The following is a 20,780-nucleotide window of genomic DNA, read 5'->3' on the forward strand; positions in this document are numbered from 1 at the left end:
ACTTACACCACAAGACTCTCCAAATGTCCTCTGTTGTTTTTAATGGAGGTTAAGGTTTAACATTTTGTTAACTAATTTTATTTGGCCAAAACGTTTTTTTTTTTTTTTTAAAGTGTGTATAAAGTAAAAAGGTAAATGAATGGTGTCCTCATGGGGACAATCAGCACTTTTCAGTCTGCAAAGCAACTGAATGCTGAACATTTCTCCGTGCCACGTTGCCTGCTCTCGTAGAGCTGCTGTTATTATTATTATTATTATTATTATTGCTGTTTTATAAGCTGCTTTCATGGGACTCTGGTCATAACCATTGCTACAGCTGATGAGCTGTGGCCCACGCACCTGTTGAAGGTGGAATACTTGAAATTCATATCCACATTCTCTCTTTTTCTCTAACACTCTCTCTCTTGTTCTTTCTCTCTCTCTCTCTGTCTCATACCTATACACATACTATTGGGAAGTTTCTCTGAATGTGTAATTAAAAAAACCAAATGCTCTGTTCTGTAGAATGGTTATTAAGACTTTCTCCACTTTACACGTCTGCTAACCTTCCTCTCTTACCTCTGCTTCGCAGGGATGTGTATGACATGCACAATCAATGCAATATTAACGGGCTCCAATTTGTTTTTAAATGTAAGAATTTGTGATGTATTTATGTACATTATCCCATGTAGATTATTTATTTATGGTGTAAACATTCCACATTTGGTGGCTATTTATTTATTTATTCATTTCATAGCAACTAAAAAAAAAGAATCTCACAAAATTTCTCATTTTTCACCCCAAGTGATAGGATTATGATGCGTGCACTTAATCTGTTTAAACCTAATGAAAATGTAATTGAGACAATTGCCAAACTGTAAATTGCTGTATCAGAATGGTTTAGTGATACTACTCTGATGTAATGCTAAATTAGATGCTGTTTATTGTTCATACTAGATGAAAGTAAAATGTCTTTATATCTGCTGTAGTTTGTACTTCCACTGTGACTGTGTGGAATTCTTTTTCATTGGAAGCGTGAAACAATGCCAAGTTTATTTTTTATACTGAATATCCAATAAAGGTCTTTCATATAACATTTCACAAATGTTTTTACATTTCTGAACAATCTACATGAACATGAGCACATTTGTAGAGGCTCCGTATAATAAAGTAATACATTGTTATTCAGTATCTTCCTGGGTCAAAGGAGAAGCCACCACACAGGGTGATATTGCAAAATCTAACCTCAGTGGTCATATCCCATCTGCTATGGTGTCAATGTTAACCATTCAACTACAGAAACTACAAACCTAAGACGTATTACAGTGTTGCATTCAGCTCAACCTACACTTGAGTTTGGATATGAGAGTTAAAAAGAAATGGCCAGTCAATCCTAATATGCACAATGCATATATGCATATAAGTGAACAAAGCATCTTTGAATGGCAACAAGAAATATTTATTTGAATAACTATGTGAAGACTGTCCTTAAATGTACTGCTCCTAAGGACACTCCCATCCAACATTTGCCATCTCATTAGATTTAATTGCCTTGTCTTCAGTATGGCCCCTAGATAGACTGAGGTTTTAATGATGTTCTCACCTCACGCAGTCTTAAAGTGTCCTCTTTGTTTCCCTTTGAGACGTCTGAGAAATCTGGCTCCTTTTCCAACCTAAAAATACTCCATCAAACATCCAGCATAATCCTTGTGATATTACAACTCCTTGCAAGTGGTTAATGTTCAAGTCAGTGAAGCAATTTCCAGACTATCACTGACTCTTCCATCAGTGTGGTCTGAATCTTCTGTGAATGCTGTTAAAGAGCATACTTGTCTTCTCACAAGTACTGTATACTCTCACTGCTGACCGAGCATTGCCTTGCATAATCAGACCATGAGATTTGATATCTGGTCTAAAAACAGTGATTCAGCTCAGCATCATTTTGCATTTTTGAGATGGCCACCTCTCTACAGCTATCTTCTGGCTGATAGTCCTGCAATGGAGGCTTATTCCAGGTTTTCAGACTTAACTGTTAAAATAACTGTACTTTTGAGTGGATTGTCATTGGGCACTGTTACTCCATTGTTATTTGAGGGGAAAATCAATCATGTTGATTTTTGCTTTCAAAATTCTGTGAGATCCACGTGCAGAATGTGTCTACATCTACACCTAATTAACTGAAAATAGATTTTCAAATCAAACCCAAGAGTGAGGTTCTCTTGCTCCCAAGTCATAATCAAGAGGTAAATAAAAATGCTTGGTCTGGATTGCAGGCACAGCCGTATCTCATTTTGAACTGTGCTCTGGTTTATTGTGAAAACATTTAGTTTATTCTACATATTAATTTGTATGATTTACCATTGTATCAATCAAGCAGTTTGGAGTAGAGAATATATAATTGCCCATATGCCAATCGTACAATAATTAAAGCATCTGGTATGTGTTCCTACAACCATTGTCTTACTTTATAGCCCACTGACATGCAAATTACCAGTTTAATCTCAGCCCCCCTCCTCTTCCCCCTGTCCCCAAATCCTCTAAAGCCTAACACTCTGAGGAATAACCACCCCTCTACAGCTGTTCATCAGAGGAAACCTTACATAGCAAATAACCTAGAGACCATTTGAAAATGAAATTTCTAATTCTTGGGATCACCGGAATTCTTTGTAATGGTAATTAAAAGAATGTCTAAACAGATTAATGTCTTACTGTGATCCTCAGCAAATATTTAATTTTGTGAGAGTTCAAATACTGAGAGCAAAAAAAAAAATTAAAAAAAATCAAAGAATAAAAGGACCCCCCCCCCCCCCTTCGCCCATCATTAAAAATGAATGCCCTGTTTATTTATGAAGCCTTCGAGCAAGGAGTTGGAGCTGGATCTCATGATATTTACCTTAATAATGATCTCAGCTGTTTCTGCTGATGTACTGGGCTGAAAGATGACTCGGCAGCACCTGACTAATTTCTGTGTCACAGTTCCTCGAGAGCGGTGGCAGCCCAGGGCGGAGGATGTTCTTTTGATGCAGCGTGTTTGGCGGAAGCAGAACAGCGTGTTCCTGGCGCGTGTGTGTGTGGGCTGAGAGACCGTCATGCATATGAGTCACAACACAAGCGGGAGAGGTGAAAGAAGTCCTTTCCTTTCTATTCTCTAAGATGCTACCGCGAATGATGCAAATGCCAATGAGTGTATCGCCACAGCACAGCTACAGTTTACATTTCGCAGCACAGTGATTATAGATCTGTCTCGTGTCAGGATAAACTCTCCTGTACCAAGACGTACAGTGCGCGCTTGTTGTATCCTTGTCTGTGTTTCAGATCTTTCCGGGGAAACATTCCATTATGTAATTCTTGATAACTCTTTAGAAGCACTAATCTCATTGACAGTGATATTTTCATTGTGAGTTTGAGAAAAGTGGAATGAATGTACTCTGAGAAGTAACATGTATTTTATTATTATTTATTATTATTTTTTAATTTTCCTTTTTTAAAATCACACAGATGGACTAATAACAAATAATCAGCTTTGCCGAATCATACATTCACTGTGCGTTTGCTGCAAATGTGTCATGCTTAGACAATCTGTCAAATAATCCCACGGAACTGCATTCAAATTTGAGACGTTCCGAAAAAAAAAAAATCTTCTTCCCCCTGCTGATGCATCTCTGATTTTCCTAAACAATGGATTATGTAAGTATGAAGCAAACCACAATGAACCAAAGGACAAATCCATGAGTCACACCTATGGCTAATGTTATTATTTTGGATATTTTAGCTAATTATGCCTCACTTCTGCTCAGCTGAAGAAGAGAGGGGAACTTGGTCAGGGTACCAGTAGGGTTGCTGTGGCCACTGAGAGTGTTTTACTGGACCCAGACAAAGTAAAAGCTGATATTTCAAACATTGTTCTAATTATTTGGTGTAGACCTGTAGAATAATGACTGTTCAGTAAATCGTAAACCTCATCACCTCGTCAGAGCCTAATATATGCAATGTCATGGATTTGCTACAAATGGGACAAAGATGATACATAGGGACATAGGCGATCAATCAAAGTGGTGTAGAATGCAGACTAACAGCACGTTTTAGCAAAAAATATAATCAAGTGCTCATCTGTGGCACTCTTAAATGACCTAAACCTCTGAAGCCATAAGTATCATGTGTTTGACAGTAATTCCTTGGCATATTTTTGGAATACAGCTTGGAGGCTAGTGAGCATCATGAATACTAGCATATATGGAGTCAAAGCAACTTTAGTATTAGAAATGTCAGAGTTCGACTACCTTTTGACAAATGAGCTTTCACGTTGTGAATTGGTTCAAATCGGTCAAATCAGGTCAGACTGGTTTCTAGTACAGTATAGAAACTTAAGACAGCTATCCAAAGGAACTGTTTTGCACCTGATCTCTCTCTTATTAATTTATTTCCCAAAATTTTACATAATTTTATCTTTCTGACCATCTCCAAAAGTTCTGTATATTCTCTGGAGTCAGTCTCGGTGAAAATTATGTTCTTCTGTGGCTACTGTTTTACTAAAACTGTATTTTAGGATCACTCTGCTTTGTGCTGGTCAGTTTTCCATTGAATCTGTGAAGGAAGTAAAAGCAGTTGTATAATAGCCCTTTGAAACCCAAACAGTTTAACTTCCTCTCCTCTGGCCTACGCTATCTTGTGTGTGGGAGGAATATGAGTGGGCTGGGATACTAGAGACACAGTGTGGTGCTGTATATGAGGTGTGAATCAGTGCTCAACTAAAAAAAGGATTTGGCAAAGGAACAATACACGATTAAAAAAAAAGCACTTGTGGATGTGTGTGGTTTGTACTGTGATGCTAAAGTAGGCCATTAATAGAAAAAAATAACAATGGGAAAAAGACAATTGGAAGAATAATGTGTGTTCATACAGTTTAACTTACTGAATCAATATTTATGTAACAGTATGATGCTGAACACAACTTTCAGTTGAACAGGACTGGATTAGCACTTGAAATTGGCAGGGTTGTGATTGGAGAATGGCATGAAGAAGGCACGGGTTTGCTTTAATCTTGTGTTTTTAGCTCCTGATAATGTCTCTCTAAGCTCTAAAACAAAGCAACATATCAGATGTTGAACTATGTTGTGTTGCATTGCTCTCACATAATTCGCTGTTCAAACAGTGTTTGAAAAGGCAGGAATTCTCCGAAATAAATAATAATTTTTGTGAATTATTTTGCTTTCAAAAGCACAGATTTGCATACTCTGATGTGGGCTCCTTCCACCACCAGTCTTTACTAGATTTTGCTTGTTATGCAATGTTACAGAAATGCCACTCGTTGGATATTTCATTACATTGATAAATGATATTACAGCGCCCCCGTGTGGTCATAACGACAATAATTTGGAATTTAGATTTTGCACGGCATGTGAGCGTCTTCCTATATTCTTCCCATCTATCTGCCTTAAAATCGAAAAATTCAATACGTGCATGAAGAAACAAATTGGCTCTTTTCCACTTACCGCTGAAGTCAGTTTATGCCAGCAAAGAAATGTGTTTTTAATAGAGGAAAGGTGAAATTAGAGTTTTCTTTGTAAATTCCCTGCCATGCGGTGCACAGGACAAAAGAGGCATTTTCGTCTTCCTGTACATTCTGTTTTCATAACGGGTACATCTGCCACATAGCCCTTGAAGGTCACTGGCAGGTAAAAAAAAATATTAGACATTACAGTGGCTAATCATTTACAAACCGAGTTTTCAATGCCGGAACGTCAGGTATGTAAAACAAACAGACCGGGTGTAAACATACTCTGCCTCCAGCTAACCAGCTAAAACGATCCTAAAATAAGGTCAAACTTCAAGTTGTGTGTTTTCCTACCACACCATCACCTACTTCCCTATTTTCAGCATGCACGCCATTACGCCGTACGTAGCGGGCTGGCCATCAACCGCATTGTTGTTTAGGGGGGGAAGGCAAAGCAATGAGCCCCTAACAACAACTAGCTAACGGTCAAAACATACCCATTGTGATTTACAAACGGTTATATTAATGACGGATTTGATGCGCCTTTTGAAACTTATCTCTGGATTCCAGACCGTTGTGGTGGATCCCTTACTGCACCCTTCAAATTTACGGTTAAGAGCCGGAGCGGCGCCCGGTGGACGATAGCTATCCCACAGGCCACATCGCCATTGCTCGGAGCTCGGTGCTGGTGCTTAAAGAGCAAGAAGTTCTAACACTACGAAGACCGAGGTACGAATCGTCCACATTACTGGTTATTTCAGGGGGGAAACAAGTGATTGTGCATGTTATTGCAAAGAGGAGTGATTTAATGTGACGGAGGGAGCATTGCACCTCTTCATTAACTTGGTCCCTTGTTTTGGCTGACGCCATGTTTGGAGTGGTGGGGACCTATTAGCATAGTTAGCTAGCTAGCTAAGTAGATTCCGTGTTAAGGCCTATACAGTTTTCTAAACAGTGTTATGCTTTGACTTGTGCTGACCGTTGAAAGTTATTTTGTATACGCCGTATGTGTCATAAAGCTTGCGCTTGCGTGATTGGTAACACAGAGTCTAATAACCAAGTTAATTTTTATCTTTACCAAGTTAGCTCGCTAAGGTACCTTTAGCAATTTGGCTAGGCTGGCCAGCAATAACTAGGTGGCCTAACTCCCTACCAAGTGAACCAGATAACCGATTTAGGATTGCAGGACATTTCGCTAACCAGGTGGTCTCTGTGGGCGTCTTAGCAACGACAGTAAGCTAATTGACTTATATTCCCAGCCGTTTATTTTGCAGTTAGCAGAGCGTTCTGTGTCCTGCTCTTAGTTGTGAGTAGTGTGTAGTTAGGTTTTGTTGATAAAAGGATAACGTCAACCAGTATATTGAGCACTTTCAGCAAACTTCCCTCAAGTTACACCCTTTAAGTTTTATTTTAAATTGGCAGTTGGTTTGGGTGTTACTCATAAAGCTACCCACCTAGCTAGTAAGTAATGTATTAATGAACAATATGTAATCGTTGATGTTTTTCTGAAGTGCTTTTTCAGTCTGTTGTTAGTAGCGTCTTTTTAGCATCTCGTGGCCTTACTGAATAAAGAACCCATTGTTCACATTGGAGATTATTATTCACACTCATCACGCACAATAAACCACTATCAAGCAAATGGGATTTTTGATCGTTACAGACAAAGTAGTAATCGGAGAATATTCTATGCTGATACGCGTAACTCTGTGGACTAGGTGTGATATAAGTATTAAGAAAACATACGTATATATTTGTCATGACAGATGACTGTTTACTGCATTTGTTGTAGTCGCTGCTATGCTTGTGTGTACTCCAGTATCATGCTAATGTGGAGAGGTGGGAAGAGCGTGCCTCACATGGGTGGAGTTAGTGTAACAGAAAGTAGCTGCCTGTCAATAGGCAGAGGTTTCTGATGGATATTTGAGAGAGGGATGAATTCAGTATGATAGGTGCCTATTTTGAATGAAGGATAATCTCCTCTTTTGGGCAGGGGCTGTTGATACTTTGGTTGTTTTAAATAGTTGTGCTATTCTGAAGAGTTATTTTTCCTGTCACTATTTTTTTTAAGGGTTTTATGATGAAGAGGAAAGGTCGCCACAATCGTGTGGTGCCAACACAGAGGCCACAATCCCCAATTAAACCCTCACGGAACCGTGAGACGTTGACATACGCTGAAGCCCAGCGCATTGTGGAGACAGAGATTGATGGGCGTGTGCACCGGATCAGCATCTATGACAAACTGGAGATTATTGACAGCGAAGACCCAGTCGCACAGGAAATCAATGAGTGTAACAGCAACAAAGAGAACTCTGAAAAGCCACAGCAGGTTTTGCTACGCTCTGTACGCCTCAAAAATAACCAGCAGAAGAAAAATGCTGGCCTCAGTGCCACGCCTGTGCAGGAAAGGACCACGTTGCCAGAGCCCAAAATCCGCACTGTAGAGTACAACCTGCCTGTGGTGCCTCGAAGACCCCCTGCGTACTACACTTATGTGGAAAAGACGTCAGATGAGCTGGATGAGGAAGTGGAGTATGACATGGATGAGGAAGACTATGCATGGCTGGAATTGGTCAATGAGAAGAGGAAGAGCGAGGGCTGCAGCCAGGTGTCTCAGAACGTGTTTGAGTTTCTCATGGATCGTTTTGAGAAGGAATCGTTCTTCGAGAGCCAAGGTCGAGGGGACCCGCAGTCGCTCATTGATGAGGACGCGGTGTGCTGTATATGCATGGATGGAGAGTGTCAGAACAGCAATGCCATCCTCTTCTGTGATAAATGCAACATGGCTGTGCATCAGGAGTGCTATGGCGTACCCTACATTCCCGAGGGCCAGTGGCTATGCCGCCATTGCCTGCAGTCACCATCGCAGCCTGCTGAGTGCGTCTTCTGCCCAAACAGGGGAGGCGCTCTTAAAAAGACTGATGATGATCGTTGGGGCCACGTGGTATGTGCCATCTGGGTGCCCGAGGTTGGGTTTACCAATACAGTCTTCATTGAGCCCATAGATGGGGTGGCAAACATCCCACCAGCCCGCTGGAAACTCACATGCTACCTCTGTAAGGAGAAAGGAGTCGGCGCTTGCATCCAGTGCCACAAGGCCAACTGCTACACTGCTTTCCACGTGAGCTGTGCGCAGAAAGCTGGCCTTTACATGAGGATGGAGCCGGTCAAAGAGCTGACGGAGACAGGCACCACATCCTTCTCTGTGAAGAAGACGGCCTACTGTGGAGCGCACACACCCAACGGATGCATCAGGAGACCACTCACCATCTACGATGAACCCAAACCCAAAAATGGACTGATTCAAAAGGAGGAAGCTAAATCTGGGAAGACAAAAGCGAAAGGGTGTCAGAAAAAGAGGAAGAGTAAAAAAACAGAGTTGGAGTCAGCCCCAACGGTTCCGTCAGTGTCTGTGCCCAGGTTATCACCTAAAAGGTAGATGAGAGTTGATTTCTTGTTTTAGAGGCATTAAATTCTGCCCCCTGTTAGTTATTTTACTTTCTCTAAAATGCATGCTAGTCTGTAGTGTTCATTTGTGTTCATCTAAAAGTATTTATGGAATTGATTCTGTGTTTCTGTTTAGTGCTCCAAACTTCTCATGTTTACTTTGTGTTCCTTTTCCCTTCAGCTTTGACACAATTTTGAATCAGGTGTCTGTGCAGAAGAAGAAAATGTTTGTTGAGCGGGTCCTGAGTTACTGGGTGCTCAAAAGGCAGTCAAGGAATGGTGCTCCTCTCATTAGACGGCTGCAGACTACTATACAAATTCAGAAATCTCCACAGCAGGTCAGTCGTTAGCTGCATTGCTACTACACACAATGAACAAGATCAAGATTTTTAATCTCTGTGATCGCACACACACACACACACACACACACACACACTATGAGCAGTGAACAGAGTTTGCTGTGAATTTGACCTCTGTATTTAACCCATCCTTAAGCACCTGTAGTGAGCACACACAACCACTAGGCACAGGAGCAGTGGGCTGCTCACCTATGCCCAGGGAGCAGTTGGGAGTTAAGTGCCTTGCCCAAGGGCACTTCAGCCGTGCATGTTTTCCTGCCGGTCCTGTAAATTGAATGGTCACAAGCCTCTTTCACAAACTGCATTTTAGGCCACAAACTGCAACCTCAGCAGCTTCATTTACTCAGATATCTCTCCCGTTTAACACACAGCCAGACAGTTTTGTGCAAAAGTTGTCATTGCACCATCGGAATCTGTTTTTTTTAGGGTGATGTTACACAATACAATTTTAGTGCTATTTTTGTTGCAACCAGTTCAGAGCAGTTCAGCTTCATGCAACAGATTTCATACAGTCATCAGTCAGCGTAACGATTCATTGTCATGTGAACGTTAATGCGCAAGCGTTCCAAGCCTGACCTTGCTTCAAGGAAATTTTCTTGAGTCCAGAATTGCTCAAGTTAAAACATATGCTATGATTACTTCCTGGATCATCAGCTTGATGTTTATCAATGTGGATATGAAAACAGCACCTTTTTTTGTCTTGTTGGCAGGGGGCTGTGCTCCTGATCTCTTCTCCATTTTCATTCTCCTTCTTTAACTTCAGATTTACGTTGTATATATTTATCTTACCTCATTCACTACAAATTTGTTCCCTTCATTATTTTTTAAATTTAAATAATATGTATTTTGTAAATAACGTCCAAAGCGTTTTTGAGTTCACTCACTTAACACTCAACCTCTGAATGTGTCTGATTTGATTTTGATCATGATTTCGATTGTGAAAATTTCCATGCAGTGGTAAAGTGTAATGACATCACATTCAACTTGTTGCTACAACCAAAACAGGGTGACTATTGCTTTGTGTAGCACCCTTCTTAGTGATTATGAAATGGAAATTGGCGTGATACAAAGAGCGTTTTGGCCTCAGTCATGTGAGTGTTGTATTTTAATCCTGTTGCACTGTTAGGATCAGAGTGAAGAGGATAGTAAGACTCTGAAGGAGCAGCTGAAGGAGTGGCACCGACTGCGCCATGACCTGGAGAGAGCTCGGCTGCTGCTAGAGCTCATTCGCAAAAGAGAAAAGCTGAAGAGAGAACAGGTCTAGTCATAATCCACTGCTTTTTTTCACATAGCACAGCCATGAAATGATTTAACGGGGATGTTTGATGTTTAAACGTGTGACCTGACTGTCATCAATGTTGTGTTCATTCTGCAGATGAAGCTTCAGCAGTCTGTCCTAGAAATGCAGCTCACTCCATTTAACATTCTGCTGAGAGCGGTTCTGGACAAGCTTCAAGAGAAGGACCAGGCCAGGGTGTTTGCCCAGCCCGTTAGCATCAAAGAGGTAAGACCATCTCATCGTGGTCTGTCACTAGTTCATAATCCTGCTGTCTGGAAAAGCATAAAGAATCAGCTCCGTGAGTTACTTGTTTTGAAATGCTGACATTAGTGGCTCTGTGTCCATTTGTCTGGAAGGTTCCGGATTATCTGGATCACATCAAGCACCCGATGGACTTCTCTACCATGAGAAAACGAATTGATGCCCATGGTTACAGGAACCTGGATGAGTTTGAGGATGACTTCAACCTCATCGTTGCTAACTGTATGAAGTACAATGCCAAGGATACCTTCTTTTACCGGGCCGCAGTACGTCTGAGGGACCACGGCGGAGCTGTGCTCAGGAAAACTCGTCGCGATGCCGAGCGGATTGGCTTTGACTTCCCCAGTGGGATGCACCTTCCAGAGCCGCCCAAGATGGAGGCCCCTTCGCCTTTGTCCTGGGATGATGGTAAGAACCAGTAGTGTTGAGCCTCAGGTACACAGGCTTTCAGCATGTGAAAGAATTTTATCGTACAGTACAATTTTTTAGTTCAAGCGCAAGATTCTTCATTTTTTCAGCATTGTGTTCGCATCTTAAACTCAAGACATCTGAACCTCATGCAGGTTCCACGTGCAACAGTAGTGTTATTATTAACACGATGATATAAGCAATTTGAATGAACTATTGTATTGCTTTATCTCCATTGTAGTGGACCAATTGTTGAACCCATCATATCGGGAACATATGACCCTGGAGGAGCAGCTGAAAGCGCTTCTGGAGAAACTGGACCTGACCAGCGCCACAAAGTCCTGTCCAGCGCGCAGCAAACGCCTCAAACTGCTGAAGAAGACCATCTGTGACGTACGCAGTGAGATGAGCTTGAGGAAGATTGATCGTGCATCTGCAGAGCAGAGTAAAACCAGTGAGGAAGAGGAAGAGAAGCCACTCCCTCCTGAGCAAGCCCCAGAGGATGAAGGTGCCTGCCTGTTTAGACCCTTAAAGTTATAAAACAGTCTAATGGAAATATATGCTGAGCATGGAAACTATTTTTTTTTCTCCTGGCTTTTATATCAAGGATCGTACCTTTTGATTTTGTGTAAGGTGTCTCAGTAAACCAAAATGATTGTTTGTTTCACAGGGGACAAGTCATTGCCACCTAAACTGGAGCCATCAGATTCTGCACCCCTGCTGAACTCAGACAGTCACAGCTCCTCAGCTCCCCCGACACTGAACCAGATGGAGTCCTGTCTGGAGGAGAACCTGAAACAGATGAAGGGAGATGAGGAGAACCACACTACCTCAGTGCTGAATGTTCAGACCCCCGACCCCGCCCTCTCTGAGAACAACATCAGCACGATTGTTTCCTCCCCAGCTGCCGACCCACCCGGCACGGTCAGCAGACGCACAGCTGTCCTCTTCCGCAAGTCGAAGAGTGTTAGCCCACAGAAAGCCCCTATAGCGGAAGAGGGCATACTGGGATGCCCACAGCTGGGTACCAAAACTTTCCTCTCAGTGGTCATACCCAGACTAGAGACACTCCTACAGCCCCGCAAGAGGACGCACAGCGACAGTCAAGACATGGAAGAGGAATGTCCCATCAAACGCCTTGACACTGGTACATATCAGTCTCAAATATTTTATGTCACTATCTCTGAGAATAAGTGCTAATATAGCATTAGAGCCTTACTGAGAAGAGGTTGATAATGAAATGAGAATGTTCTCCTCCATGATTTGGTCTGGCTGATGGAACATGAGTTGGTGAAAGTCTTACCCATTGGCAGGCTTTTAGTATAGATGGCGGTGTCTGTAGCAGGCCTTGTGGATGAACCACACTGTCTCTGTGAGGTTTGTGGTACTTGTGGGTGATTGAGTCAGAGGCAGGTCCTGAGGAGGAAACACTCCCTCTGTTTTTGCCCTCAATTGTAAGCAGAACACAAGCCACACAGTGTCTGTACCAGGTCATGATGGATGGATCATGATGGACAGGTGGATGAGACATGCCACCTGTGGTGTGGATTGTGTGGTTTGTATTGTGTGTGTGTGAAAGAGAGGAGTCTGTGGTAAACTGCATGGATGGACCGTTCCATGTGTCTTTGAGTCCTGTGGAGAACAGCACTGTCTGTGTATGCCTGCTTTCAGCACCGTGTATATGACTGTTTTTCACAAGACATTTGGGAGAGATTTTTTTTTCTGTCACATATTTTTTTTTAAAATGTCACGCCCCGTATCATTGAGTCTTGATTGGCTGTGTGTGGAAAGAGTAGATAGTGAGTTAAGTTGTCAGCTTTCATTTAAACTGTCCTTACCTCTGTCATGGTGTAGTCAGACTTGCAGTAGGAAACTTGTTGATGATATGTTGTCTGATGTAATGGAGTTGGAGAAGGAGTGTGTGTGTGTGTGAGAGAGAGAGAGAGCTGATGGTTTGGTGTTATTTGTGCAGGGATGTGTAATGGCTTTGCAGTGGAGCAGGAGAGAAAAGTGGAGCCTCGCCGCCGCTGTGCCTCAGAGTCCAGCATCTCCTCCAGTGGCAGTGCACCAGGACACACCTTCAGGTACACACACACACACACTAATTCACCAGGATGCACCTTCAGATATACATACAGACACACACACACACACACACACACACACACACACACACACACACACTCTCTCTAATTCACCAGGATGCACCTTCAGATATACATACAGACACACACACACACACTCTCTAATTCACCTGGACACACCTTCAGGTACACAAACAGACATGCACACACACACACAGACACACACACACTCACACAAACTCAGCTGGACACACCTTCAGGTACACACGCACACACACACTCTCACTCCTGAAGTACAGGTACATGTACACACATGCACACACTCACTTGCTCCCACATACACTAATGTGCCAGGACACACCTTTAAGTCGGGTACATGGACACACACACTCAAACAAATGCACCAGTACGCACCTTCAGGTAGCTATACACACTAACACACCAGGACACACTTAAAGGTTCATGTACCCATACACACTAATGCACAGCGTTGTACTATATATAGTGCTGGAGATATGCTCTTATGTTAGCATGTGCTAAAAAGCCTCATGGCCGCTTAACAATACATGAAGTTGCTACTGAATTTTCCACTGTAGAAGTTACTAGGAACACATCTTACTGTAGCTGTTATGTGTTAGATTGTAATCTGACTAGTTTCGTTATAAATGGCAGGTGTTTTTGAGATGATGTGATTTTTAAATGTCATGTGTCAGTGAACTGACTGGTTTGGACTCTCTCAGCAGCGTCAGTGGCTCTAAATGTGGAAAAGGAAAACCGACTGCAGCACGGCGGAATACCACAGATGACAAAAACCAGCTCATCGCTTGCATTGAAACAGGGAACATCACCAAAGCCTCCAAGATTGCAGCAGGTGAACAGTGGACTATAGAGAGTGTGTGTGTGCGTGTGCTTGTCTTTGTTTATTAGAGGGTTGGGACACTGATACTGGTGTGGGTGTTACCATATGCCCTTCTCCAGTACAGAGTAACCCTACAGGTAAGAACTGAAGATCTCTAACCTTTCTTTAAGCTTATTTCTCTGAATGCCTACATAGAGAGTGGAGCGAGGGAATTTTTAAGGCCGTTTATATTTTAATACGTGCAGTATTATTCAGTTTTAAGTTTCAGAGGGTGCACTGGTTAAACTGCTTGTGCTTTTATGAAGTGATCTGCTGGAGCACTGAGCCGAGAGCAGTTTTAATTAGGAATATGTTCCACTGAACAGTTTTCCTCGAGGTGCACTGAGGCCGGGCCTTTCATGAAATTGGATTACTACCTGAGGTATTTGACTTTCCCAACCTAAATGATAGGGGGAAAGATTAAAGTTAGTTAATTAAGGAAAAGAAATGAGTCATGTGTTAGGATGCCCTGATGTATGGAACAGGTGACATTTTGTGTAAGACTGTAATGACATTAGGTGGCCAGTCCTCAGGAACTTTGTCAACCCATCCGTTGTCTTGTGTCGTATATCTGTCCCGGTGCTTGTGTTGCTTTAACTGACCGCATGGCAAAGTCTTGTGTGTGTGTGTGTGTGTGTGTGTGCTGTGTGGGCGCGTGCATGTGTGTGTGTGTGTGTGTGTGTGTGCTTTGACCCCTTTATAACTGCGACTGTCATTGTTCCTGCTTCCGTAGAAGTTTGCAAGAACAATATTTGGATGCCCACTGTTCTGGAACCACTTAAACTAGTTTGGGCAAAATGTAGCGGCTACCCTTCCTACCCTGCCCTGGTGAGTGTGAGTGTGTGCATGCCTGTCAGAGACAGGTTGTTGTCTTTTCTCTCTCCATCACCATACACACCCGGCTTCATCCAGCCGCCGTGGGTAGTGTGTGTGGCCAATCACATGCCAGCTGTGCCAGTCACATGTGTGCGTATGTGTGTCTGTGTACATATGTGCGTATGTGTGTCTGTGTGCATGGAACACAATGCCTCTTGTTTGAATGTTTGTGATGACATAGACACATGAGCCAAGACCCAAAAACTCAGGTAACTCTTACTCTTTCGATGGGACTTTTCTTTCCTGTACATACTGGGTCCACAGAAATCTGATTTTGTCCACACTGATATCTAATGAACTAGATCCCTCTGAGAGATGGTTTGGTTCATTGGATTCCATGAATGGTGACGTGGTGTCACGATTTTACAGACAAATGGAGGGAATCTGGACACTCAGACAGCTGTGTCATAAACCATGCTCATTACTCTCCCATTATTCTCCACCTGGCAGCTGCATGAAAGCTACATTTTCACCACCTGCATTTCATGCAGTCTCTGGCTTAAGGTTTATCGGATGTCGTGTGTGTGTGTGTGTGTGAGAAAGTGAGTCTTGTGACACATTCCCACTCACCAGTGTGGTCCTCTGCCAGGGTACACTGAGCTATAGGTTTACCAGCACTTTCTGGACTCTGTATGCCTATATCCCACTGACACTGTCTGTCTCTTTCTTTCTCCTCTCTCTGTCTGTCTGTCTGTAGATAATAGATCCACAGATGTCGCGGCTGGGTTGTCGTCTCAGCGGCGTGTTCATCCCTCCTCCACCGTGGCCCGTTCTCAGGGTCGGAGAGCAGATGCAGTTCAACTCAGAGGAGAAACTCTTCCTCGTCCGCTTCTTCGACAACAAACGCAACTGGTGAGGCCTTTCTCTCTACATTCGTCTTTTCTACACATTTATCTAGTCACATTTCAGCTCCTCAAGTGTGAATGACAATAGTGATGTCCAGTGATCACAGACCTCGATCTTTTGACAGGCAATGGCTTCCTAAATCTAAGATGGTTCCTCTTGGCGTTGACGAGACCATAGACAAGATCAAACTGTTAGAGGGCCGTTCGTCGAGTGTCCGTAAAGCTGTACAGACTGCATATGACTGCGCTAAGACCCATCTGAGTCAGGCGCAGCATTTACCTGCAACTAGTCTGAGCTTTGAGGGTTAAATCTCTCTTTTTTACCCTCTGCACCACTTTCTCCTGGCATCTCACTGGAGGCCATGACCTTTCATGTTTACAGGGTGCATGCATCAGAGCGCTCTCTGTCTCTCTCTTTTGCTATCTCTTTTCTTTCTCTCTCTCCCTTTCTCTTTATTTCTCTTTCTTTGTCACTATCTCCCTCTCTCTCTCTCTCTCTCTCTTTCTTTCTCTCTTTCTCTCTCTCTCTCTTGCTCTCTCTACTGGACCAGGGCTCTTATCTGATGAATGTGCTGAAAGTTTTCCCTCCTCTAATGTGCTGCAAGACTGCTGTGAATCCTCACTGCCACCATTTCATCATCACAATCACTCCTGTCACAACCATTCAGTAGCCATGGATTCAACTGAAGCCTGTAAATAGACCACGTGAATCCCTCAACACTAATTTATTTTGTTGTCGGTTGGTACCTCTCATGACCTCATTGGAATATTTCAGCTGCCCTCCAAGGTCATTCTCAAGGTCGTTCTCAGTCGCCCCACAGGGCGGCCATATTGGTGCTACATCCTGTGCAAAGCTTCGCCAAACAAAAGATGTGGACGAAGCTTCAGCACTTACTGTATCAAGCCCCCTTTTTTCCAGCCATTTTTTCAGTTAAGTTATTGAAATGTATCAATGCAAGTTTCCTCTCTTGGCATTAACATGTTATTTTCTTGTTTTTATTTTTTTTAAGAAGAGAATGTGTTTTTATGGGACTCAAGTGTGTGCTTTTTGTATATATTTATATAGAGCTCTATAATTGTATGCATCTGGTAGTCAGAATGGAAGACGTTAAGGTTGAAAAATAGCCCAACACAACCGAAAATGCGTCATTCACTCAAAACCAAAAATTCTTGTTGCCCAGATTTTTTTTTTTGTTGTTCACATTTTCTTATTTCTGTGTGTGTGAGATTTTTACATAGTGTGTGTGTGTGTGTGTTTGTGTATGTTTTAGGGTGCTTTTTTCCCCCCAACACACTGTTTAATTTAACGGTTTTTAGGGACCTGTATTGTCAGAGTGTGTGCCTATTGAGATATAAAATGGAAAAAAAAAAAGTATATGCATAACTTTATATTAAGAATCTGTCAGCAGCACAGTCTGGTGAACGCTGTGGTGGCCAATTTTCACTTTTTTTTTTTTTTTTTTTTTTTTTACTTTTTATTGTGTTTTAATTGTAGCCATCTGTCTGGACGGTTGAACTGTATCTGTGACTTTCTCCATTAAGGATTCTGGGTAGCAAAGGGTTAGATTCTTCAGAACATATTTTATATGAATGTGTTGAGCTATATTGATTTGGTACTGGTTTATTTGTTTTCTTTTCTCTGGGAAAATCACAGTATAGCCGATGCTAGTGGATGCTGGCTCGATCCAGTATTTTTATATGTACACTGAAAATAAAAATAACCAGTATCACAGTTTGTTGGTTTTTAATTGCCTCTTTGTGTTTGCGAATATGTTAACAATCCACAAATGTTTGCTTCATCTTTAGCGTGGGAGTCAGAAATTAGTCTTTTGCAGTCCCGACAAAGTATTCCTCAGGAACAACCTTGTAACGGGTTTCTCAGATCTGGACCTGGAAATCCAGATTCATGTTGGTTTTTCCTTCATCTCAACAGAAGAGACTGTTTTTTTACTTGGGAAGGTGCTGTGTGCACTCTTCAGACAATCAGAGAGCAGCCACTGGTCAATGTGAAAACCAGTAGAACCCTGGATATCCAGGACTGGATGAAAACATCCAAATGGGTAATATTATGCTGGCCTCTAGATGGCAGTGTAATATCACATAAACTTTGGTTTCTGAGGCGTCTTTGGAATTAATTTCAGACTGTTTGGATGGTATCTGTCATCAGATTTGAAATGCTGATGTTGCTGATATGTGAATTATCTTATTTTGCTGTAAAGCTGTAGTTGGGATTAAGAAGATTGATGGTACCAAGACAGTTACATAGTTTGGTCTCATTACCTATACTATTACAGTATCATATTTTCTCAAGGGTACTGTTAGGTTGCTCACTATCTAAGGCAGTGCACTTCAAGATGGTGCATATTAGAATAATCGGATCACATAAACCATATCACGCCGGGGTTATTATAAAATCTCCCCTCTGAACATAGTTTCATTATGACTCTGTTTCTGAAAATTTGCCGTGCTGGAAAATATGACTGCGGCTCCAGGATGAGGAACTGTGTGCCTACACACATGCATAGACGGGCCTTTCTTCACTGTGTGATAAGAGTATCAGTAATGCTCTGTCCATCTCTCAGTGCTCTCCCAAAAAAAGTCATTAATCCATTTTAACAATGCAATAAAGCTGCCGAGCAATTCAATTTTAGTATTAAAAAAAATAGAAAAAGCCCCCCCACCCCCTACACACACACTCTCATTTATTTTAGTGCTATCCCACAGTCTTAATTACTAAATTCATTGTAGGGTGTTGTATATTCTTGTTTCTTATTTCCGTGTTTTACTTGTGTATTTTTCTCAACAACCTAAATCAAACTACATTTTTCAATGTAATCTTAAAATCTGGCAGTAAATATGTTGAGAACACACAGAGCTTTATAACAGGCCTGGTAAACTCTTACTTTAGCAGTTTTTGATTGCTCACAGAAAGGAATGCAGATCTGAATCTCTATGGCCCGAGTTGAGACGTATGTGTTTTGCGTGTGGAGTCCCACAGCGTGCTTTTGTTCTGTGTGCTTCTTTCAGAGATTGACATTTGTGCATGGCAAGCACATATGGAGGCTTTAAAACTCCCTAGTTTGCTCTGATAAACTTCCAGCACATCACATCACCTCAAAAGTCAGTGAACTAATCAGACTGCTTTGCTGAGCTCTGTGGGCTTTGAGGAAAAACACAGTGGACCAGCAGATAACTACGCGTGCCCAGAAGGCTCGTGACAAACACTGTGAATTTAAAATAACAGCAACATAAAAAGTTTCTATGGTAAACCAAACAACTTCTGGAAGAACAAAAGGAAAATATTCACTCTGAAATTAATTCAGTCACCAACATACCACGACAATCTGCAGCTTGATGAAGCTACTTGCATTTCATCCATATTTATAAAGTATTTATGGCATTTTGTGTTCTTGTTGAAATCACTGTGGAGATTAGATAAAGTGATACAGTTCAGGTGAGGGGAGCTGTTTAAAAAAAGTGTCTCCTCTGTAACTATCCATGGATCTTCAGCTGTACACTTAGCCATGTTAAGTGTACCTACATAAAAGTCACACAAGAGCACAGTAGCACACATAGTCTAATAGTTCTGTTCAATGCAAGTGCTGACATTAGAATGTTAGTATGTGACTAGTGGGTTTTACATTGTGACTGTCTTGGCCCTGAGCCAGAGATCAGGACCAATTGCGTTTTCTGAAAATAAAGCAACTGTTCCAACGCTGCTTGATGCTGTGGTCAGTTTGTCTTGGTCGCTCTCAAACTCAGGTCTCTCTCTTTCATCACTCTTGTGATTTACATGTGTTTGCTTATGGGATAGCCAAATACTGCCTGAAAGAGCAGCATCATCGTATGCTAGGCAGTCACAGAGATCTCCAGAGCATGCGTGAGACTGCTTCAGTAAGCAGGGTAATCAAGAGACTCAGTCTCATTGGAAAAGTCTTTGAAATGCAAAATAATTAGTTATGCAGTAAAGATCATTAGCAATGTCCATCTCATAAATAAACACAATCTTTTTTTTCCCTCCACTGTATGCAAACAGTTATTTACCACACACTGTGTGTCTTCCAGGGGCTTTCTCCTCAGAGACTATGAGACTGGACTTCCTGACACGTAGTAGTTAATTAGACGCTCAGCTATTTTATGGATCATTGACTGGCCCTTGTTACTAAAACTCGACCAAACCACGCGCTATATAGGAGAAAAGAGACTACTTTTTAACAATTAGAAAGAAAAAAAAAACATGAAGTAGTGGTAACACGTCTCTAAACGTGTTAATATTTTATGCGCTGTTTTTTTTTTCCCAGACTGATAAGTTATTGAAGATACTTGTCTTAATTAAACTGTATGATCCAGTGGAATTGATTATATAGAGTGCTGGAATGGTGTGTGAATTAATGAAATACAGTAACTCATGTTAGGCCATCTGAATTGAAAAAATCAATCAGCACACTCACACACACCTGCACATACACATGCATGCACACACAGTGTAAACTAATGCAACTGATATAAAAAAGATGTGATAATGTGTAAGGCTTGTCAGATGTACTCAGACAACCATAACGACTCCAGTATTGAAACATGACTGTGGAAGGCATGGGAAGAGGGTTTGCTGAAGGATGTGGATAGTGAGCGAGAGCACCAATAGGGTGGGGTTTTGGGGGAACTGAAAAATCTTGTCTCAGACTCCATTCAAGATATTTCCATTAACTTTGCTGTTACAGCACATATATTTCCCTGACACACAGACTTCGATTAAAAAAAAAAAATCATAGAAAATTCCATTCTAAGAAACTTAGTACCAAAAACCTCTATAAAAATCAAACCTATTTATTATATACAGTTGTTGTAAACCA

General features: G+C 41.8%; 1 protein-coding gene across 2 annotated transcripts; it reads left to right on the forward strand.

The window, feature by feature from the left end:
* The first annotated feature begins 5,931 nt into the window (after positions 1 to 5,931).
* brd1b (bromodomain containing 1b) lies at positions 5,932 to 16,339 on the forward strand. 2 transcript variants are annotated; one of them, XM_030766319.1, is made up of 13 exons: positions 5,932 to 6,202; positions 7,542 to 8,905; positions 9,099 to 9,255; positions 10,403 to 10,534; positions 10,652 to 10,780; positions 10,912 to 11,224; positions 11,466 to 11,732; positions 11,895 to 12,371; positions 13,197 to 13,308; positions 14,058 to 14,179; positions 14,940 to 15,034; positions 15,780 to 15,934; positions 16,053 to 16,339. In XM_030766319.1, exons 2-13 carry the CDS (start codon positions 7,548 to 7,550, stop codon positions 16,234 to 16,236), a joined length of 3,501 nt encoding a protein of 1,166 aa, XP_030622179.1. In that variant the 5' UTR covers positions 5,932 to 6,202; positions 7,542 to 7,547; the 3' UTR covers positions 16,237 to 16,339. The 2 variants fall into 2 exon arrangements, with proteins under 2 accessions (XP_030622179.1, XP_030622181.1); XM_030766321.1 differs by lacking the exon at positions 14,940 to 15,034 and having other exon boundaries at positions 14,049 to 14,179; positions 15,780 to 16,139.
* The last annotated feature ends 4,441 nt before the right edge of the window (positions 16,340 to 20,780 follow it).

This window comes from Chanos chanos, chromosome 2, assembly GCF_902362185.1.
Source record: "Chanos chanos chromosome 2, fChaCha1.1, whole genome shotgun sequence".
In the NCBI taxonomy this organism is placed as follows: domain Eukaryota; kingdom Metazoa; phylum Chordata; class Actinopteri; order Gonorynchiformes; family Chanidae; genus Chanos; species Chanos chanos.

Bases quoted from the DNA above. Each gene is read 5' to 3' on its own strand.
- brd1b (XM_030766319.1), top strand. From the start codon at position 7,548: ATGATGAAGAGGAAAGGTCGCCACAATCGTGTGGTGCCAACACAGAGG. The intron at 13,309-14,057 runs GTACACACACAC...CAGCAGCGTCAG, and splicing joins GCACCAGGACACACCTTCAG to TGGCTCTAAATGTGGAAAAG. The intron at 15,935-16,052 runs GTGAGGCCTTTC...ATCTTTTGACAG, and splicing joins TTCGACAACAAACGCAACTG to GCAATGGCTTCCTAAATCTA.